General features: G+C 37.7%; 1 protein-coding gene across 4 annotated transcripts in view; it reads left to right on the forward strand.

Annotated features, from left to right (window-relative positions):
- Positions 1-23,983, forward strand: part of EPHA6 (EPH receptor A6) — a 388,929-nt gene that overhangs the window by 281,757 nt on the left and 83,189 nt on the right. For all 4 annotated transcript variants that reach the window (XM_032095757.1, XM_032095772.1, XM_032095765.1 and 1 more), the window contains 4 exons: positions 4,202-4,310; positions 8,280-8,350; positions 10,252-10,377; positions 15,608-15,793. In XM_032095757.1, coding sequence (XP_031951648.1) covers positions 4,202-4,310; positions 8,280-8,350; positions 10,252-10,377; positions 15,608-15,793 — 492 coding nt within the window. The remainder of the gene's footprint in view (positions 1-4,201; positions 4,311-8,279; positions 8,351-10,251; positions 10,378-15,607; positions 15,794-23,983) is intronic.

Below are 23,983 nucleotides of genomic sequence, written 5' to 3' on the forward strand. Positions count from 1 at the left end.
TGAAAGCACTGTTTTTTCATTCTAAAAGTCCTTTTTAAGATCACCTTTGCTTTGCCTTCTCATTTCCCCTTGGATTGGAGCCCATCAGCTCACTGCATCACAGAACTGCAAAGGAACTACATTTTCATTTGTGAAAACATAAAGGCTGTCCTAATGAGACTTTGTGTTTTTCTTACCTATTGTTTTTAAGCACTGTTGTTTACAATGCCTTGTAAATCCACCTGACAGCCTGTTCTGTCTGTTAGAGCTCCAGTGCTCACTGTCCACACTTACCTGTCTTACAGCTACTCACTGTTATCAGTCTAGCTGTCTTTCTGGCACTTTTTGATCTTTCAGTCTGCTGGAGGGTCTGCTGCCTGATAGATGTCAAATTGAAGTAATGAAAGGATGGAGCTGAGAGACAGAAGTGAGCTGTCATTAGGGCTTCCAGCTCTTTTACACCAAATACAGAAACTTGTAAAATGTTTTGGAGAGATTTGTTCAAAGAAAAAGAAATAGCAGAGCTGAAAGATTCTCTCTGTCTTTCAGCCTTTTGTACTGTGACTAAAACATCTGCACCATTTCTTCCAGTCTGCCCAGTGAGGAAATGAAGCCTGAGGATATTTCCCTTCAGCCCAGAGAGGAGGGAAAGTGCAGCTCCTCCTCCATGCATTTGGGTGAAGAACCCAGAGAGAAGCTGAGTCTGGACGTGGGTGTTAAAAGTGGATTGTAGGGGCAGAACTGACACCAGGCTGGATGCAGAAGGGATTTCTGGGCATGGTGTTAAGCAAGGAAGCTGGAACGATGCAACCAGAAACTTTAAATATCATTTCAGGCCTATAACATGAGTTAAGCATGAAGAGCAATGGCAGCGAGGAGTTTATCTGGGTAATAAGCTCCTGGATGCGTGTATGATCCATGCTGCAGTTCTAAAATCAAGTCATAGCTTTGACTAACCACATCAGTTGCAGTTAAAATGCGGTTGAAGAGCTTTGCCACCCAAACATTACACTGCTGAAACATCTGGGATAAGTCATAAATTCTCCCTTTTCCTTGTTTTAGCTTCTCATTTTTTGTTTGCTGCCCCAATGAACTTACAGAGCAGACAGGTAGAGAGAATGAGACATAGTACCAGGCTAAACAGTCAGCCCAGTTAGAGAAGTGCTAAGCTCCCTTAGCTCTGCTTGTGGTTTATCATAAAGTTGAGGTGCCCTAGACAGTGTAGAGACAACAAAATATTGATTTTAGCTATAGGAATGCTGGCCATGTTGTCCAACAAATGAGATTCTGGAAAAAAATGCTGTGTACTTCTGTGATTAAATGCAGCACTCTCATATGTACACACAAAGAGATGAAATGAGGTTGCAGGAACTTGCTTGACTTTGCAAACTGTCATAGTTGTTTTTTAAACTGAGTTTTTCTGTCTTACATAATCAAGAAGTTCTGAGGAGAAACCCAGGGTTACATATCAATATGCACAGGAAACATAAGGAAGGAAAACCAGGAAGTAACAAAAATATTCAAGAACATGCACAACAGAAACAGTTAAAGCTCTTAGTATTTACAACTTGAACTTTACTTTAAGAGAAAGCTGGAGAAATGAGAAAAGAGCAGAGAGGTTGACAGACACATAGAATTTAATATAGAATGGCAAAATGCTGTAAAAATTCTAGGTATGGAGGGTCCCTGATTACTGTCTTCTCACTGGCTAAATAGTTTTTTGTGGAACTTTTTACCTGCATGTGATAAATCTGTGTATGTGCATACTTGTGTGCTTATATATGTGTTGTTCATTGCACTGTGCCTTTAATGATTTTATTGAGGGATCAATTCAAGCAAAAATAAGTATTTCCATCATTTTGCCTTACCTGCCTCTCTGTCAGTTTTTAACAAATCCACATTTTCCAATTATACTTGTCTGTCATGTGACATTTTTATCTGGCAAGTAAATTAAGGTCATCTGGAAGTTTCAGGCTTGAAAGCTCCTTGTAGTGATTTAACTACATGAAAAACAAAACCCTAATGTATTTGAATCTGGCACCTCTGCCAACACAGTAAAATACAAACAAGAGGAACAGTATTATCACTTTTTCAGCTAAAAATCATACTGTTTGCAGGCAGAAAGAACTTAAATCTGTCTGGAATTTCTCCCTTTCATTTATGTGACTTTGGTTCCTGATAGAAAATATATGTTATTAAATTACTAGATTGGTTTCTGTTTTAGCTAGAACACCAAAAAATAGCAGCTCCATCTGGCAGAAATGATCAGGACACATCTTCATCTCCATAGCTGCAGGTGCTTCTTTGGACCATGGAGTCAGTCCCTACATTTGCACCATGAAAGTTCCTGGGTTGTTCTCTTGGCAGTGAATGACTGTTGAAAAAAATCACAGTTACTTTTTCTTTTGACAAATTAATTTTTCTGTTAATTTTGAGCTTGTGTTTTTCTTTCCTCCTGCTGAATTCACTAATTTTGCATAATCTTTTTCCTATTAAAAGGAGAGGTGCAGTTTGTCCTCTCATTTCCACTGCAGAGATGGGCAAGACTCCTCTGAACCCTTCTCTGTGTACAATTCAAGCCATGCCTGACTGCAACAATCTTTGCCACATTTAACACAGTTCTCAATAGTCTGAAAAATGGTATTCAGCATTTGCTTTGGAGAGCTTCTTATTACTTGCATTGTTACTTGTGTGGCATGATATTTGTTATGTTGTATTTTTCCAAATAAACCAGAGCCTGTGGAAGACAACACAGAGCTGGAATCCACTCCTGTAACATCACTACATGTCATTTAACTGTTCAGTCAATATTTGCTCCATCATTTATTGGAAGATGTGTATATTTAACTTGTCTGACCACAGGTACTGAATGCCTTGTAATTTACTGCCTCTGCATGCTTCCATAAAATTATATGGACAGAAACCTAATGGCAGAAATTTAACAAGGTGTTTTTGCTGAAAATCTGACATAAGCTACTATTGTTTTTATTTGCTTTGCTGCTCCTACAAAGCCAGTTTACACCACGAGTTTTTGAGCCACACACAAATATTATTCAGAAGCCAAATGCTTTTCTTGGAAACAGCATTTTATGAGGCTTTGGATAGCAATGTGTGCATTGCATTGAGCTTCATCAGCTGCAAAGTGAGGGAACATAGCTTGCTGAGCTTTCTAGACAGCAGCCTAGGTGATTTCCCTAAGCTTTAATCGCCTGGTGCCTGAAAAAAGCTGAAGATTTTGCTTATTGAACAATTTGCAAGTTCACCAAATCAAAGTTGCTTCCCTGATGTAAAAATTATATTCTTTTCTGCATTTACTCCTGTTTTCAGAAGTAATTGAATAGAATTATTTATTCTCCTTTCAAAACAATGTTTTATTTCCCATGGAAATAGAAAGTAAGAATTGGGTAAATGTCATGTGGTGTAAGTGTTCAAGTGTAGCAGAGTTTAACAAATAAAACTTCAGAGTCCCAAGACAGGAGACAGAGAAAAAAATGAGCCTAATTCTTTTTCTGCTCGTGTAGTCTTTGGACAGTGAGGACCACCTGGACCATAAGTAGGTAAACTGTCAATGTAAAGATTTCATATTAATGCACAATAAAGTAACAAAAAGAGGAAGTGTCCAGCAACTGTATAATTTCAGGTGATCTTTTTTAACTCCCAAACATCCTACAAAAAGCAGAGAGAAAAACAAGAGGCCTAAGACATATTATGGTGAACTGTGTGTATTTTGTGACAATAGAACTGAACACCAGACATGCTGAAGAGTGTGTGAAGCTGCACATTAGGTGTGGGTTTTTGCTTTGCCTCCTCTTGAATCCAGTTTATTATTTCTCACATACCCAGCACTGCTGCTGACTTCACTGGGACAGGGGGATGGAGAGAACTTCTGAATTAGATGCAGGTTTAAGATAAATAAAGCTAAGGAAGAAAATACAGGTTTGTGTCCAAAATCCTGTCATATTCAAACTTTAGTAAATTGCAAGTGTTTGATAGTGACAAATCCTGACTGTATAAACCTGCAAACATCTCCCCTCCATCCTAGTTGGGACATGGCTTATTGTCACTTCGCAGACACGTTTGTGTCCGATGTCCTTGCTAAGCACCAAGGAAACCATTACAAACAAATGGCAACATTTGACCATTGAAATGATTTCAGCCATTCTGCACAATCCCTGGGTGATGGATGGAGCATCAACCTCTTTTCTCTGTGCTTCTCTTTCAGCTTCTGATATGGCTGCAGAGCAGGGACAGATTCTTGTAATTGCCACTGCTGCTGTTGGTGGATTCACTCTCCTGGTCATCCTCACTTTGTTCTTCCTCATCACTGGCAGGTAATTAAAACACTGTTCTCATATAGTCTCACCTAAAGTTAAGAATTTAAGAATATTTAAGTCATTAAACCACATTTTCAGTGCTAAAATTAGGGTTAGACACAGTGGAATATCCTCTTTGTTCAGCACTGTTTCTACAGTTCTCTTGTGAGTGTTGTTTTTCATAAAGACACAGTTTGAGGAGATAAGAAATTATGTGAAATCAGGAAATAGTTTGGATATTTAAAAAATAAGTTTATGGAGCTCTTGCCTACAGAATGATAATTTAAAAATACAATATACCTGCTGCACCCTCAAGGCTCTGACATTACAAGGAAAAAAAGAAGAAAAAAGATCCCCACAGTGTATTTTACAAGATCTCATAACTGTCAATTGCAAAGCTTTAGAGGGTGGAACCGTGGGATTTTTGATGTCTTGGGGTTGGCATTGTACCTTGCTAAAGGCACTTGAATGGACCCTTTTTATTACTTCCACTGTATTCAACTTGTAGGAAAAGCCACACACAATTATATATATTTTTTTTTCTATTTTTTTTATCTTATATATTTTTTTTTCTATGCACATTTCTGCATCTCTTAAGATGGAATGCAGGAATTATGTAACAAAAGTAAACTAAGGAGAACTATACTCTGAAACACCAAAATGGTTCTACTGCCTGTGATATCACTGGTGAACAGAAAATACCTTACTAAAGGTTCTATTTTATAGCTTTTTGACTTTTTTTTTTTTTTTTTTAATTGAAGGTATCCCAATTAAATCTATGTTGCAGCACTGCTGTTGCATTGGCAGGGGAATTTTACCAGTCTGGACAATGTAGGGTTTTTGTATAACCAGTGTCATTCTTGTTCTTGAAATTCTTTTAGTGCAGTGCTGTTTGTCCACCTTTCTTCTGTGTTGATCAGGATCAAGTAATGACATTGTGCAAATTAGATGAGAAAGTATTTTGTTTTGAGTGATGGTGCTGAGTTTGCTTTGGCAGGTGCTGCGTTGCACACTGAAGGTTTTAAGGGAACTCACAAATTCTAACTGGACATGCTAAAAAAGACGTGTAGGTTGGACCCTCAGTCCTGGCTGAAGCTCAGATTCCCACAGGCCCAGCTCCTTCCAGGGTGCCTTGTTTCCTTTCTCTCTGAGCCTCAGGTGTTTCCTGGATGATTTCCAGACTTCACCTCCTTTCACCACCAGGAAGCAAAGCAACATTTAAAAGGACCCATTGTGTCCCCATGTGCTCTGTGAGACATCAGTGGCACCACAGTGCCATGGACCAAGGAAACCTGAACCCAGACTGTTGCTCTGTATGGATAAGGGCCTTCAAGCAGAGGAATTAGCTCAGAGCTCCTGCAGCAGGATCTGTAGTAGGGGTTGTGTGGGCTCTGGGCCCTCTCTACCCTTTCCCCCTCTCCCTCCTCAGACACAAAAAACAGATGCTGGAAGAGCCTCCATGTGGATAGGATTGTCCATGAGTTTCCTTCTTACCTGGTTCAAGGACAGAAAAAATCCAGAGCGGGGGTGGGATTCTGCACTGCTCCTGCTGTGGTTTGGATCCTGTTTACGCCCAGAGAAAAGATGTGACACTCACTCTTCTGAATGTGAAAATAGTCCTCACTGTTATCAATAAAGGGTGCTGCACTTTTAGATTTGTAATTACACATTTGTTTTGTTGATACAGCATTACCTCTGATTTGAAAGGAAAGTGAAGTTATATCAGTGTAGGCCTGAGGTTTTATTTGCAGTACCCCAGCAACTAAATATGGCACTGCAGTAGCTGCCATTATATGAGTTAATGCTCTCTCTGCTAAATAATAAAACCAGTTAAATCTAACATTCTGGTAAAGGTTATGACAGCAGTTAACCTTGGAACATATTGTGGCCTTAGATAATCGTAGAGGCTAAGTAAATATTCCTACAATTACTACAGAAGGTGACAAACAGTAGGGTATTTTAGAAGAGAGAGGAATTTTTTACACAAATTTCCAGAGAAAATTACTGTGTGGAATCCTTACGTGAAATCCTGAAACATAACTCAAACACTTCCTGTAGAAAAAAATCACTAAACTCAGGAATAAAAAAAAAAAAAAAGGAAATTTTTTTTTCTGTGTTTCTTCCTCCTGTTTTCTAACATTAAGGATATCAGAGATTCTCTTAGCTTTTACTGCCTTCCTCAATGGGACCGTTTCAATTATGTAAGATATGAATCCATTTTGAAGTGCTGCTTAAATGCAGTGATAAGAGCATGTTCCACAGAAGACAGAGCAAGAAAATTTTGAATAAATACTCAATTTACTCTAGGACTGGAGGCAAATTTCAGCATGAAAAATGGGACTGGTACCCTACAGATGTGCTCTGCTTCACTGTTCAGAATTAACAATTCGATGAGCTGTCGAGTCTCAGGGCTGCTGATGAGCCTATTCAGAGTGGAGAGGCCGGGTTAAATGAGCACCTGCCTCGGCGCTTTGCTGAGTGATTATCCACCAGGAGCAAGCAGGAAGCATGGCTGTCAATTGCAGATAGGAATATGAAAGCAACAGAGACTTCAAGACACAGGACTGGGGTCTCGGCTCAGTTCCAGGAAATTGAATGGTAAAGTTCAGTCTGATTTAGTCTTAGGTCCAATTGTTCTGTAGCCAACCTGAGCAGAGAATGTGGAGACTCCTCTGCTGGTGATTAATCACTGGTTTCTGTAGTCAAACTTTGGGGGCCCATGGCTGTTTAGGAGGGTTGGGTGAGGTTAAAGTCTTGTTTCTTTGACTATTCCCTTGGGTAAACACTTGGGAGTGTAAGAACTTTTGTTTAGGGATCTTGGCAGGTGGCACCCTAGAGACCAGTTGTTCAGTTATCCTAAAAATGGCACTGGCATCCTTAGTGAGTCCCAGCAACTGGTGTTCAATCTCAAGGTTTCCACAGAATCTGAGAATCCACTGGTTTGCATTCTCTCCACAAGGGTACATCAGCTTCAGGAGTTTTTGCCCTTCATTTGCTCATCATTACCTGTGTAGTAGTGAATGAATTTGTGACTTTCCTACTGTGTTTCAGCAGTTTGAACAAACCACTGAAGTGAAGTGGGTGTGTTCACCTTTTCCTCATATCTCTCCACTGTTAGAATGGATATACTGACTGTAGTTATTTTTATTTAGTTTTATAATTCTGTTAATGTTCACACAGAGGACAGGAATTTTTTTTCAAGCTGGTCTAGGAGCTGCATGTCTGTACTCTACAGCACATGTCCACAGGCACTGCTGTTCTCCACTGCCATCAGTGCCTCTACAGCCCTTTGCCATCTCTTAAACCAAAAGATTTCCCTCTAAATAGTAATTTTTAGGCTGTTCATTGAGTGAGAAAGAGCTTTAAGACCAAGAGCAAATATTTTGGTTTTTTCTTAACTGAAACCGTTGTTCCTGCCATGTGACCCTCTAAATGAGCATTATCAGTCCTGCAGGTAGGCAGTGTTCAGAAGCTCAGACTGCACAGAGCCACTCAACAAAAGACAAAAAAGGGGTCCTGATGTGAAAAAATATTTTCTTTTTTCATGAAACATGGTGAAGTCATTATTATTCTATTATGAAGAAAATGAGAGGGTTTTTTTACCCACGGTATACAAAAGTTATGGGGATAAGGTTTAATTACTACAGGCCTGTGTATGCAAACAGGAATGCAGGAAAGTAATAATTTTTTGAAGTATCAGAATTCTTTGGAGGAGTCAAACTTGAAAATAAAGTATTGCATCAAACAAACTCAGGTAGTCCTTGTCATGCTAGTCATTCAACCGTGATCTGTTTTTCTTTGTATATAATCTGTTTGTAGTTCATCGTGCATATTTCCCTCTTTAGATTCATAAGTAAATATATATATATATATATATTCCAAATGCAAAGATTTTGGCTTTCATGAAAGTGCAAATAAAATTTAATGTACACCTGTTTTATTCATGGCAAGTATTTTATTTAAAACCTCACTTGTTTTTCCTGAAAGATGCCAGTGGTACATAAAGGCCAAGATGAAATCTGAGGAGAAAAGAAGGGCTCATTTGCAAAATGGACACTGTAAGTAGTTCAGCAGTGTGCTACCTAATATGCATATCATGTTTTAAATGAAGAATGTCTACTGTTTCCTGAACAGCTTTGCCCTTGATGTTTCAATGTGATTATTTGAGTAGTTCCTTACTGTCTGCATCATCAGAGGTCTTTATTTTTGTTTGCTTGTTCTCTTGAACAATTTCACTAAATACATTCTAGTTATTAAGGGTTTTTTGGTATTCAGCTAATAATATTTAGCAGGTTTTCAGGTATATTTCTTTGAAATCTCAGTTATTCTGGGTACTGAATTTCTGCCTCAAAACTCCTCTCTTGGTGAATGTATGACTTATTTGTACCTAGTTCTCTTTGAATTTAGGGATCTACACTTCTAGCCACCCAAGAAAAAAGAAGTGGAATGAGTTGTCTTCCCTCGTGTTCCTGCTCATTGATGAGTACAGTGAGAGAAAATCCTGGTGATCTCTCATGGGCAGTAATTAGTTTATATAGTTTAGTTTAGCTACCTACTTTAAATTAGTTGCCTTAGTGTTTTCTGTTAAGAGTCACCAATTGAATTTTTTTTTTTTTTAGTCAAAGGGTATTATACAAAGGGTATCAAATTTTATTCTTTCATCATTTTGATACCATCTCTGGAATTACTATGATCAACGCCGAAGTCACCAGAAGTAAAATCTTTTTCCGGTGACGCCACTGTATCAAGCCAATGTCACTTTCTGTCAAGGAAAAGGGCATATTTGCCCATAAAGATGTTTTTGCCATTTGTTTCCAAACATGGCCAGAAATGAAAGACAACAAAAAACCCTCCTGCTGGGGAGTTTGATATATGCCTCTCAGACCGTGAGTAAATTTGAAAAAAGCCTCACTTGGTGTCCTTCAGGTCTGGGTGAATGATGACTGTATTTCATGACACAAAGCTTCATCTCAGAGCCTTCCCATTCATTTGTAGTGATCTCAGCATCACACTGGAGGAGGCAAGTCTCTACTCATAGATGTGGTCCATAGAACCAAGAATAAAGAGGAATTACTGTTTTAGACTCAGCTATTAAGTGACAAGAGAAAGAAGGCCGAGAAATGCTTCATTCTTTTTAAAGGAATTCTCTGGACCCAGCTGCAGAAGCCTCTTTTTATTCTGATAAATTGATGCATTATTAACATCAGCTTCTGATAATGGACTGAAAGTTTTCCAAAACTTAATCATGATATGGCAGCAGCCTAGAAGAATTCCCAGGCAGATAGTCCAGAAGAAACAACACAAGTTTTTGAGCATGCTGTACTCAGGAACACAAGGGATATTAGCCATGCCAGGAAATGATGCCTTGCTGGAGCCTGCCAAAGCAATCTGGCACCAACCCACTACTGCCATGGCCATCTCCAAGGAAACAGACAGAAATTATCTTGAAAATGGATTTGGATATTTTTGTTGTCATCTTGCACCTGGCTCTCTGGCTGTTCCAGCTGATCAGAAGAGAACAAAGCAGCACAGTCCTCCAGGATTCATCCTTAGAGAAAAGGAACTCAAAGATTTGACCTGTTTGGCAAAACAGGATGTTCAGCCATCCACTCCTAAATGAAAGGAATGAACTAGAAACAACTGTTTTCAAAGTAAGGGACAGATTGCCTCAATTGCCCAAGGAGCAGCCAAGGGGAATATAAAGTGCTTTGGCAATAATCACTGTTAGTTTTGACGCCCTGCTTTTCCCCATATCATTGAGCCCTCACTTGGTGTCTCTGCAGACCCTTTCTCAAGTGACCAGCTCTTCTGTCGGGTTCTGAAATTTTAAACCTGGAAGATTTAATATGCTATTTTCAGTTCTTTCAACTGTCTAGTCAAAAAAAAAACAACCCACTTATTGTTGCAGTGCATGAATGTCAACGAGTTCTTGATTCCTATTTTTCTCTCTTTCTTTCAGTACGTTTCCCAGGACTCAAAACATACATAGATCCAGACACGTATGAAGACCCATCTCTTGCTGTCCATGAGTTTGCCAAGGAGATTGATCCTTCAAGAATTCGTATTGAAAGAGTCATTGGTGCAGGTAAAACTATATCTACCGTAAAAAAATCTCTAGGCATGGCAAGACTGCTTTTCATAAGCATTAGGAAATTAATTCAGTAGCAATTTTTTTGTGTAGGATTGATTTTTTTGCCTGGTTTATTGTTTTTGGGGGGTTTTTTATTTTGTTTTGGGTTTTTTCCCAGATGTATTCAAAACACTGTGTCACTCAGCATTTGCCATAGTTCTTGTCATGTATTCTCAGTCACTGGGGGTGAAATTAGGCTGGAATCTCTTTGTATGGGGATATAAATTCAGAATATAGAAGACTGAGAAAAAATTATTCTCAAATAGACAACTGGAGGAGTGTGAGGGGAAAGAAGGAGAGGCTGGTTTGGGACAGGCTTTTCTGTGTGGAGAAGGGTCACTGGCAGAGAGGGAAAAGAGGAAGATCTGTTGGTAAAATGTAGACAGTATGAAAGGTGATGCCCTGTAATCCTTCTTTTTTATATTTGTTTCATATATCTTAATCACTCTAGAAAGGAAGGGTATTTTTCAGTTTAGACCCCTCATTTAATGATATGTTACTACACTGATAACCATGGAAATACCCCCAGTGTTGCTAAAAAGTGTTTTAGTCACTAGAAAATGTCATGCAAATAATCTTACAGAAATAAAACCACATCTGGTAGCAGACAGGAGAGAGAAAGTATCGACCTGAAAGTAAAAGAGAAAATTCTGTTTCACACTGCAGTCCATAGTGCTGGTACTCCAGTTCACCTTAAACCATTGCTTAAACCACATCATCTGGATCTGGAGCTGGGCACCGCTGGAATTATGAGCTTGAGAGAGCCCCCAGAGGGCTGACCTCTGCAGAAAACATTCAGTTTGCTTTCTTCTATTTCTTCCTTCTCTTCAGACACGCTATAGATATTGATGTCTTAGATTATAAAGCAGATTGAGCTGCATTCCACACCTGTGTAACTGCTGATTTCAGTTGAATACAACAGACAAGGATTATTTGTTTTAGTTCAGATTAAAGTTGTGTCCTTATTTTCAGCTTATTTCATTTATGAAAACTCTTCTCTCAGCTTCCCTCTCTTTTCCTTGTATGCATGGAAGTGTATACTTTAACCTATTTTATTTTTATGGGTTTTATTTTCCAAAATTACTTGGGCAATTTGTCAACTTCAAAAATATTCACCTAACAGGACTTGCAAACAGGTTGCAATGAAATTTAAACCTACTTCCATGCGTACAAGATACAGGTTAAATACCATGGCTGAAGCAGGGAGAGTACAAATTCCCAGACAGTTCTTCAGTAGCTGTTCAGGGACATAACATATCACTAAAATTCACAGCAGTCCTAAAGATTTCTGTACATTCTCTCTAATTCTGTATTATACATTCAGCTGGATATAAAATGGATTTCTTATCACAGGAGAATTACTTTTAAAAGATGTTTACAATTTTCACCTCAGTGAAACCAAAAATCAACATCTTCTCCAAAATGAAACATTAATATCTTTTAAGAGTCAATTAATATATGCACTTCTAAATTTGTCCTGTTTTAACATTTTATTTTGGCCAATAATTCTCATTTTTAATTCCTATAACTTTAATTTTTCAAACAAAAATAATTTCCATTCAAGAACCAGAAGAAAATCGCAAATATTTGAAAAAAAAAATTTCTAGCATTTCTGGTCATGATATTTTTAAAACTGATCTTCTCCTGAAAGCAGTTTCCAGGTATTTTTCCAATGGAAAAAGTCATGTCTAAAAGTTCTTGATAATTCACTACTTGCAGTTCAGATGGCTGTGACACTCAAGGCAAGTATTTTTTCTTAGTTTCTGTTTTCAGCTTAACTCAAACCTAACTCTGTACCCAAGTTATATTTTAAAGTATTTGGTAATTATATCTTGCCCATGACACTTTTTTCTGCCCCATCTCTTCTTGCTATTAAGGCTTCAGCACCTCTTCAAGGAATGAATTCCCAGAGGTACTTTGTCAAGTCTGTCTTAAAATGTACAACTATCCTCTTATTTTCTTCGTTAAAATGTTGAAACTCAAGGAGGAGACCAACTCTTCAGTTTTTCCCAGAGTAGAACGATATTTTTTGCATGATCTAAATCTCCTGCAAGTTCTCCCACAAGTGTAATGACTGAAATGGGGAAGTGAGTTGAGCTGTATTTGGTGCTGTGACCTTCCAGTTCTATCAGCAGCCGCTGTCTGTGCTGTAAGACATTTGTTCTGATCCCATGCAGTAATACCAGGCTGCACATCAGACTTTTAAGTGACTGACTCCTCCTGTTTCACTTTCAGTATCACATATGCTCTGCTGAATGAGAAAAGGGACGTGTGGTTTGCACAGACTAAATTTCTAGATGCTCAATTAGCTCCTTTTTGTATAATATACAGTAAGATGGATGAGGTTTATGTCATTAAAACAGGGATTGTTTACATTTTATTAAAACTGAACAGGCAATGAACTCAATCTTTTTCTCTAGCTGTGATCAGCCTTTTCCCTGGAGCAAGGAAAAATGTTGACTTCATTGACATCTGGCTCTTAGCTTCTACTTATTACACATGCAGTCATGAACCTCAGCTGCTGCAGGGTCAACATTTATCCTGTTTATCTTCAAACTTGAGCAGTGAGAATGAGATTCTCAGATTTTAAAAACCCCTTTTGTTGAACACATTCCTCTTTGACTTTAAAAACACTGAAAATTCTTTATCTGAACAGAAGTGTAGAAAAGCTACTCTGGAATGAAATCTTGTCAAACTCTCAGTGTAAATAATTCAATGCTTGAATTATATCATTGGTCTCCATCTAGTCTAAAACAGAATTAGAAGTTATTACATACCTTAGGTTTAAATGTAGGAATTGTCTTTTCTGGGAGCTGATGATCTAAAGTTTGACATCATGTCACAAAAAACCTGCTGGTAGTCTTTATGTTCACCAGTTTATCAATCCCAGTATCCAAGGGGAGTGAGTTTTCTTTCTCACTTTCCAAATCATGCATCCAAAAAAGGTGGAAGAAACAGGTGTTCCTTCCCCTGCTTTGGATGTTGTACAGATAATAAATCTTGGAATTGCAAGTCATTCAGGTGCCTCCTTCAGTTTAATTCATTTTAAAGCACTTGGTAACAGCCTTTTACGGTCCCTGAGGGATGAATGCCATTATTTATGAAATTCTAAAGCTGTAGTACTCTTGTATAATCTTGTAGTAGCAAAATGGTATATTCTTTAACCTATGCTTTCTAAATTAGTCTTCAAATAAGATTTTGCAGTTCTGCAGATTTATTGACCATGAAATTTCTTTTAAAATCTGGATATTAATGCTCTAGTATTTTTGCTGTTTCACTTGCTGTTTCACCAAGAGAAATAAATTGGAAATTTTTCTCATTTTAGGCATTTAAGCTTGAAAAACCAGCAAGATGAAATAAGGTCATGGCTTTAGAGATGTGTTGTGGTCCTGCTGAATATGTCACAGAATAGAAGATTGATAGACCATATCTCCTGCACAACATTCAGGTTTCATGGCTTTCCTTTATGGGAGGACTTTACAAGTCCAAATAAGCTACTGCTTTTTCAGTGGCAGTAGACAGGCAAGCAACCTTTAAAGGAGAGCCTTCTAAAGCTGAAAGGGGCAAAATCATATGGGAAAATCCTCACACAATTTACCCTTTTGTCAGAAGATTCCCAGAGCATTTCTCTAATGACGTATTTTCACATATTTTGTATTTGCACACATCTTTAATTTACTTTTTGAAATTAGGTAGAAATGAATTGGTGAGGAGAACTGTAGGAAGAAGACCTGGGACAACTTGACTTTTTTTATCTGTTCAGGAAGCTGCTAATTTATTCAGAGGTTATGTTCAGCATCTCTTAATTTTACTCCTGTTACCTGATGATGCCTCTGTCATTGAAGTGAAAGACAAGCTATGAAATTGTTCTTTTCATCCCTCCACTCTTCCTGGATCTCATTGACTAATAAAACTTTGCTTTGTTTTAGTGGAAGCAACAGAACCTAATAAAATAAAAGTTTTATGACATTATCCATTCTAATCCTGTAATATCAGGGAGTCATAATTTTCTGAAGTTAAGGTTGTGCCTTTAAGTTCCCTCTCTTCTAGATTTGTTTCATATCTGAAGATGAGCTGTTACAGAATAGAGTTCCTTTCTTTTGTTTACTTCTGTCCTTAAAGTTTAGGGAAAATTAATTCAAACAGCACTCAATGAAGTGTTAAATCCCCAGTTAAATATATATCTGTTCATTACTTGCTTTTTGGTTTTTAGCAGTCCTGACTCCAAAATGACTGGGGTAGAAAATTTAGATTTGCTGTGAGAGCATCCTGCACTGAGAAATGCTTTGAAATATTTCTGTGAACATTGTTTTTCATTTACTGAATTAGGACCCATTGAAAACTGACCTGCAGGCATCCAAGAATGTATTTGGTAGGGCCTCTAAATAACTTCTGCATGACTTCAAGATCAATGGAAAGTTGTGATTTCCATATAAACTGAATTAGTAAATGTGTAAGAGGAATGCAGGGAGACACACATCCTTCACAGGCCCTACATACACAAGGAAACATCAGAGGAAACAAGTTTTGAGATTCCTCTCATTACACAGCTCCAGGTTTGCTGAGACTGTTGGCCTTTGGCTGGCTGAACAGGGGAATACATAATTAATTTCAAGTAGGTGTGGAAGTCCATTTAAATAAATCACATGCAAGTGCTCTTCTAGGTCATAACAGCATAAAGTACTTTTTAAATGCTTTCTGCACCTGGAGGATAGTCAGGTGTTCTGATAGTCTCAGGGCTTTTCTTATCATACAGGTCTTCGTGCATTTCACCCCTAGGGATAAATATTGCTCTAAATAGATACTTTACATAGATATTTTGTCATCAGTGGAATAAAAATCCACATGTCATTACATTCCTTCCTCAGTTATATATCACAAACATATTGAAACCAATGTTCAGTCTCAAAGGAAAGCAAGATGAGCCGCACTGGGGAGGGCTGAAGGTTTGGCTTTTGCAGGCACAGTACAAGGTCCCATGATCTCTGCTGTGGCACAAAGGAAAGGTGATAATTTCTTGCGAAGTACTGCTGAATATTTTGATTTTCTGGGATATGATCACACTCATAAATTTGAATATTCAATCCGTTATTTCTCTGTCCACTTCTACGGGATGTGTGGGTTCCTTGACTATTTTTGTGTACTGGCACTGTGCCTTATTTAACAGATATTTTATCTATTTAAGGGGAGTTTGGAGAAGTATGCAGTGGACGTCTGAAGACACCAGGAAAAAGAGAGATCCCTGTTGCAATTAAAACTCTAAAGGGTGGCTATATGGACAGGCAAAGAAGAGATTTCCTGAGGGAGGCGAGTATCATGGGACAGTTTGATCACCCAAATATCATTCGCCTTGAAGGAGTTGTTACAAAAAGTAAGTCACTAGTACCTTTCCTTAATAGTTTTATGCTGGCTTTCCCATTCTATATCATTTAGTATCAAAACTAAGCATTATTTCCTCATTCAGTGTGGCTTACAGTTCTCAGAAATCTTCCAAATCATTGACAGTTGATACTGTCAATGTTTGGGGCCATAACAGGAAATGCATAGCCTGTCTTTTTTCAGTTCAAAATGTTTTTATATTTAATAACAATTATCTTCATTCAGGAGAATTCTTTACAGGTTTTTATTAAATAGAATGAAGAGGTTGTTTATAGGCAACTGGAGAAAATCATAAATGTTACTGAGCTGACAATGAAGTCAAATCCTCTTGTAAGCTACCAGCTACACTCTTCTTTTTGCACAAATCTTGTTATTTATTTGGTTGAGGTTTACTGATTTTGGTACCAGAAGAGATGAATTTCCTATTTTGAAGAAATAAAAAGTAAACTCTTTGTAAGCTGTTGTACACTTGCAAGTGATTGACTAAAATTCCAGAATAGTCTATGAAATGTTTTACTTTATAACTGTTGCAGCTGACAAGAGGTATCCCTTGCCTCTGAAATCTGTCAGGTTTAGTGGTGTTATGGACTTTTCTGAAAGGCTGAAATATCTAGTTATCACTTAAATACTAAGAAGTCTAGTTAACATGCATGTAATTTCCTCAATGCCAGTTTTTTTCAGTAATGAATTTAAAAACTCACGGTGTATTCTTTTCAAAATTAATCGTTGTCTTAACCAAGCTGTGCTGTTCACTAATTTGCAGAATTTATATTGTTCTTTTAAAGGGAAGTGTTGTGTGTATAAAGCAATGTCCTCTTACCATCACAGTAAACACAGTAAATATGTTATGAATATTTCCTGGTTTCACCTCGTTACAACACCAAAAGCTATGTTTGGAAAACACAAAAACTAAGAACGAAGAGGAAAGGTCAGTTCCTGAACTCCTGTTGTTGGAATGGAGTTTTGGTAGATTTATGGAACAACCTGACCATGTTCAAATCTGTCTCTCTGTGGTTCTAAATTATGATGATCTTTTTCTTTCTTCACACAGTGTTGCAAGGATAAATTTATTGTTATTTAGGTATTTTTAGTTACTAGAGTAACAAAACTCTTTGCACTGCAGGAAAGACACAGCTTAGTCTCTCCGCTGTTCTCCTGTCAGTAACATCTCTGTGACAACAAACAGGAACACAAGTTAGTACTGGCTGAGCAGCACTGGAGATCTTGTCAGGAGATGTAAATATGTAGGAACTTAAGTGAATTTATCAGCAATTAAATTCCACCATTCCTCACCAGCAGGGGAGTTTATGAATCAGTATCACAGGTGTGATTCGGATCCATGTGGTGCACCTTGCAGGGTGTGTCTCATGTCTGAAAAAGGCAAAGCACTGTGGTTTACAAGCATTGTTTAAATTCAATTAAATGGTGCATAGGGAGTACAGTATGGTTTCCTTGGCAATGGCAGGATTGTTTAATCTTCACCACGTTTGTAAATTTTCTCTCTGTAACGTCTCGTCATCAGTCTAGAGAGAAATCACTGTTGCATTCAAAAAAGAGAAACATACAGATAAATCAATGCTCTAATATTAGAGTATTTGTTCGGGTTCTACAGGAAAGAATGATAGAGAACTGTAAGCCAAAAAGTCATTAGCAGTTCTGCTTTTCACCAAGGAGTCAACAAACTTTAATAATGTTATGTAATGTTTGTTTGAAGGTAATATAAAAATAGTGGGTATTACTGTTATAGTCACGCTATCATATAAAAATAGGCATCTCTCAGATATAAAATAAGTAGTGGAAGTTTGAAAGAAAATATTTTGGTGCCAGGCAAGATTAAAAAAAATAAACAATTATACAGCCATAATTATAGAACGAAAATAGGCTACATGAATTATGAACAAAGTTCACCCCAAGGCATAGAAAGTGCAAGTTATATCAATTGTAAAGGACAGGGTTGTGCAGCACTGCTCTGCTACAGTGAGGGAGCCTGAAGGCAGGCTGAGCCATGGACACATGCACTCTGCTCTTCCCAGTTTATCTTTAGGGTGTTGCCGTGCATTTATACTGCCCCATCTGTGGTATTTAGAGAATAACATGACTTCAGGTTGGAGGAGAGCAGTTGCCTTGCCTAAGTACTAAGTCTAGATTGCAGAATCCAAATTTCATGTAACTGAAAGGTATGCTGTAAAAGTCAGCCAAAACTTTGTCCTAGCCAAATTATTTGTGTGTTGATAGCATGATTAAAAGGTGTTTTGTGCTAAAACATAGATTAATAACAACAGAAACTATTTATCTGATGTGCATTACAGTCCCACTAACCTATAAAGGTACATCAGATGCAGTAAATTTGGTTAATAGATGTGTACTGCTGTTCTTAGCACATGCTTTCCTCTGTGCAACCACTAGTCATTAACTTCTAGCTGTTGCTGATACATATTGCATCAGTTTGTAAGCAGTGCCTTTCATTACAGTGTCATTGACTATTGAACAAAAAAGAAAAAGGATTTGGTTGTAATGAGCAGAAGTGCTGTCCCAGGTCAATAGCTATTGACTGGGGCAATAACAAATTCGCCTGTTCACTACAAATTAGAGCTTTTATCTGGTGCTACCAGCTAAGCAAATGTTAACTTCTAAATTATACTGTTTTCAAAATTGCTGTGGAATATGTACTGTACAGGAGGAAAAAAATGCTAAACTAAGCCTGCTCAAAAGCAGGTCTGAAACAGAGTTTTAATTCCCTTTTCTTATTGCTTCATTTCTCATTTGTCCTAGCTGCAATCCCTAACCACAGAGAGCAGTAGGCAGAACAGTTGCTGTAGCAGAAGCTTTCTGTTAGCAGGGAATTCATTTCAAGGGCAATTTGCTGGGCCAAGGCAAATACACCGTGGCACAGAATCTGGATCCACTGGTATTGCTAATCAGAACTTACAAGTGAAACATTATTCCTGTTTGGTTTTGTTATAACAACATCATTCCTTGCATGGTTTGCCATGAAAGACTGCTTGATTGCCTTGCAAATTTATCATAGATGCTGGGCACTCTATAAAAACATCCATGTTTCCTTTCAAGCCATGTTAGCACAGTGAAAATTTTGGGAGCTCTTTTGGGTGTGTCAGGGCATGCTCAGGTGAGTTTTATGTCTGTGGCCAAGCTGCTGCTACTTCATAAGCCGGTGTAAGAACAATGACTTCTTTCTCCAGTGCAAACATATGTGAGCAACACTGAAAGCTGGACTCTAGAAAAGAATGATGTGTCTTCATTTCTATATCATGTTGAAGACTTTCCATGAAAAGTCTATAAATTAAATTAAAGCTATGCCTACAGCAAACATCAGACAGCATAACTATATCTACAAAAGGCATGAAAAATGGTCCCTGACTATTGTAACTGTGCTTGAACAAATCCAGATTGGAATCTTTAGTTAGTTTAGCTTGATGGTGTCTTACACAATAGTTTACAGCACAATCTCATCAGTCCTATGTAATACTGTGTCAATACAAAATACCAATGCATGCAAGGGCTTTATTACATTCATAATCTGTTTGTTCCTCTGCCCCACAATAACTTTCAATTGTTAGGAATTCTAACAATTCTAAGGAATTGGTTTCATTTTCAGATTTTGACTGCTGAAGGATTCGTACCTGTCACATGTGCAAGAGGAATCTTTTTAAGGCATTCATTTTCTTTGACAGCATTATGTACATTTGTATTCTGCAGAAGGATTATTTTTAAAATAGTCCCTTCACAGAAGGAGGATAAATGAAGACAGTGCTTAGACCTCTGGCTCTATGTAAACTCACATCCTCAGACGTTGAGCCTGGGTTTGGAATGACACTTTCAACTCCCTTATTGTCTCCTCACTGTTCTGATTTAGTGGCTTTCAAATTGTGAAGACTATTTCAGTTCTGAAATCTTCAGGCACTCATCTTGCAAATGAAATTTAAAGCTTTAATCATTGAATTTCTTTTCAAATTACTACATATAACCCATTCAGTGCAACAAAAGCCCTAAAATCAGTGCACCTTACCTTGTCCATGAGGAAGGCATAGCAGCAGCATGATCCTCTTTCACTGTAATTTATAGTATGAAGCTCTTAATATCTGACCCATTTTTTATTTTTCAAAAATTCAGGACATAATGTATTTTTCTTTTTTCAGCCAAGACATTGTGCTCTAGGCCTTTGAGCCTTTATCGTAATGATCTAATGTTGCCTTTTTCTCCCACTTGTTAATTGAAGTTCAGAATCCATTTCAGAAGATGACATATTTTGTAGTAGATGTGTTTATTGTACACATAGTGTTGTATATTTGGTTGCTACGGAAAAGGATTGAGGAAATTCTGTGGCAATATTGACAATATTCTTTCCTTGTTTTGAAATTTTACTCCCAGGAAATGTGATTCTGCAAAGTTTAAATGTTGCTTATGGACAGTCCACTGTGGTGGTGAGACCGTATGTGTGTCATATTAGCCAGTGGACTTTACACAGCATTGAGCATAAAGCTGAATTTTTCTGATAAAAGATTATTGTAGTTCTGCACATAATGACAGACAAAACAGCAGGATCTCAGCTGTGTTATAAATTGTTCAGTAAGTGGAGCTGTAAATTGAAATTTGGCTCACTCCCCTTATTTTGCTTTGTACCCTAATTCATAGATAAATATTGCAACACATTACTGAATCCAGGGTTGGTGTGGCCATCAAATTAACACAAAACCCGCAGCCACCACCTGCATTGTTAGCCAAATTTATGAGCTCAATTTATTCAAGTATCATCCAAAGTACAGAGCTGAAATTTAGAGCTGTGCACATAACACAGACAACACTAAGTATCTGTAGCCTTCTTGCAAAATAGATTGCCCTTCCTGACTGGTACTGGAAGAAGTGTAATTAATATCAATGGTCCTGAGCTGTGTTTACACATGCATGAATCCATGTGGACATTTCAGATTACACATGCAAACCACCATGCATCCATGTGTTGAAGGTTGCTGGCAAAAGTTAAGAATCCACAATACTCAGTTCTCCTGAATGACATATACTTAGAAGAAATTAGCTTTTAAACCTCTGGAAAAATTTACATTTGTCTTTCATGCATTACATTCTGAGAATTTTGTTCTAAAAATCAAGGGACCATTTTGGTTTCCTGCAGTTCAAATCAGGCACATTTCTGTGTCCTGCTTCTCACTTTTTGCAGTTAGCAAGCCATGCATTATGACTGTCAATTCTGCTGCTACATCTTTCATAGGGCGATAAGCAGTGAAGAAAAAGCACATTGTCAAACAGTCAGCAGTAACACCCCGTTAACAGCAGCTTAATCTGACCAGGGTACACTATCTAACATAACTAAATTCCATAATTCTGCTTTTGTAGGTTACACCAGAGAAGCAGGATTTCACTTTCCTCTGGATCCTTTGCCTTCAGATGTCTGTATTCAGACATGTAGGACCTGACTTTCAAAGATATTTAGATGCTTTGACATGAGATGACGTGAGAAAAAGAGGTGACAAAAATCATTCCTACTAACAGCCACAAAAAGATAACGTCCTGTTGATAAGATATGGCCAGACTATTTGTTTTTCCTTTTCTTTTGAAGGGAATGCATGGTCATCATGTTTCATAATTAGCATCATTATTAACCACAGATGATTGCATTTCCATCTGAAATACCCGAATACAATATGCAATTTTTTCCTCTGCCATGAAACTGGAGAAGAATATGGTACACTAAGTTAAAGGGACAGATATTTAGAGTGTGTAGGAGATATATGAAGGGTTGGAGGTCTTTTTAACAACTGCAACCAGATGATCAATGAATATCAGGGGGAGACATGATTGCACTGTGCTGGCAGATTTGCTGCACAACATGGCTGATCTGTGGCCTGTCCAGGAAAACCATAAAAGCAATGATGAGAGCAATTATAAATGACAATGGCAATTGGAGCTGACAGCCGAAGGAGTGAGGGGTTAAAGAGCGTATTGAAAGCAGTCAATAATCCCAATTCACAAGTTGTATTTGGTTGATTTATTTTGATAAGTGTACATTCATTTGTTCTTCTGTATGGAGGCAAAAACACACTAGTAGATATATGTGTGGTTGGGCATTGGAAAAGACATGGGATAATTCTGCATATACAGGGCATTGTTCAGGTTGTTTTACCCCATCCCAGCAGAGCATCCTGCTACACCTTCCTCTGGCAAGCAGGAAATAACTGTTTCAAATGTAAACTGCCTTACTCATCTTTAAATACGTGGGGTTTTTCAATAGCAACCATTACTGAGTTTTGGTATTAAATATTAATATTTTCATTTATTATTACCCATAGACCTTCCAGCTGGCTGCCTAGTCTCTCCATACAAACCTCTGCCACGAAAGTTTGCATTGTGATATTTCCTACAGCTTAAAGGCTCACACCCAAATTTCTAATGCAAGGTAACGAGCTTAAGATATCTTTAATAGCAGATTAAGATCAAGAAGAAGGATTGAAATATGGATTGGTAATTTTCTCATATAAATATCTGATACTGTATTTTATGGAAACATGAGACTTAGATGTGAGGAAAAGAAACCATTTCGCTGACTATAATTACCTTTCTGATTCTTAATACATACATAGTTCAGGTTCCAGAAGAATAAATCACTTAGATGCAAACTGTTTGGGATCCTTTCCAAACTCCTGGTTGGAAAATCAGTTTGCAAAAAATAGTGCTTCTTAAATGTTACATTTCTTCACAGATAAAGAGTGCTTATAAATCAGGAGTGGATGATAAAGCTGTTAAGGGAGACACAGAGAGAAGCAATACGGGAAAGAAAAGAATATGATTTTCAAACATCGTAATAGATGGTGTGAAGTTACAGAGTATTCAGTTTAAATATGTTCTAAATATAAGCACAAAACGTTAATGACAATCCTGTAAACACATTTTAAGAAGCAAATGTATTCAGTCAGACATTCCCAAATAGATTCATGACAACATCCATCTATAAATATTGTCATTTTTCAACTAAACTTTAACAAGGTAATTTCTGCTGAATAAAATTTGAAAGCAAATAAGTAATGACTTAATTTCAATATTTTATCCAGAGAAGCATAGTACAGAATTTTTATAGTAGTAAAAATCTGAAACAAATCACTGTACTGTTGCTAGAATTCACATAATTGATTTCCTTTCTTCCTGAAACAACAGAAACTTGTTAATATCTCTCTAGACTGACAATAATTAATTTACCTGCTTTGGAAATGAGTTTCCCCTCTTTCCTTTCTCTGCTTTTTTCCTCTCAGCTGTAATAGAGCACATTCTTCAGCATACAAGTGTTTTGGGTAAGACTGGCAATTTACTTCCAGTTTTCAGTGAATGCCTTTATAAGCATTGAAAAATGTGACTTTGTGGCCTAAGTAAACAATGACTGCCCAACATCCATCCTGCCAGAGTCACTGTTGCCAAAACCAGCACAAGGAGGATGAGATGAGAGATATTTTACCACATGGCATTTACTGAACACCAAGTGGTCTTTGAGCTGGAGAGAAAATCCTCTGAATACACCGGTATCACCAAGGAGATAATTAACAAGCACAGATAATTCTCTTTGGTCAGCAGCATTTTTCAAAAAAGAAAACAGAATTCCTGTCCATGTGCCTTGGCCCATCAGCGAGATACAGGAGCTGCCCACAGCCTGTCTTGGTTTATCAGATGTGGGCTGGGGCACCTTCACTGAGCAAAGAGGATTTTCTCTCACATGCGGATTGGTAAATCTAAACCAGCACTTAATGCACTTCTAATCAAAAAGTTCATTCCAAGTCACAGTTATGGTAATGATAGCAATCTTTCAACTTCTGATCCTGGCATCTTTTATTTGAGGAAGTCATTTGGTGTTTGTAACGAGGAAGGAAATCAAACCTGTGGACTTAATTTTATTGATATTACTGAAGTGTGAATTGTGAATGGTATGAATGGGAATAGTGAAAGGAATCCTCTATTTATACCCTACATTTTTTTAACAGCAAATCACTCAGCCCCAAATGTTTTTGGTTTTTTTTAACTGAACACAGTGAGGCTTTTTCAGTGGTACTGATTATTGTCTAAAAGTGGGGTTTGTCTCCTACCCCTGGTTCACACCGTAGCAGCGTAGCAACGCTAAAAGAGGAGAAAATCAGAGCTTTAGCTGCAGAACTGCAGAATGTAC

This window comes from Corvus moneduloides, chromosome 2 (assembly GCF_009650955.1).
Source record: "Corvus moneduloides isolate bCorMon1 chromosome 2, bCorMon1.pri, whole genome shotgun sequence".
Classification (NCBI taxonomy): domain Eukaryota; kingdom Metazoa; phylum Chordata; class Aves; order Passeriformes; family Corvidae; genus Corvus; species Corvus moneduloides.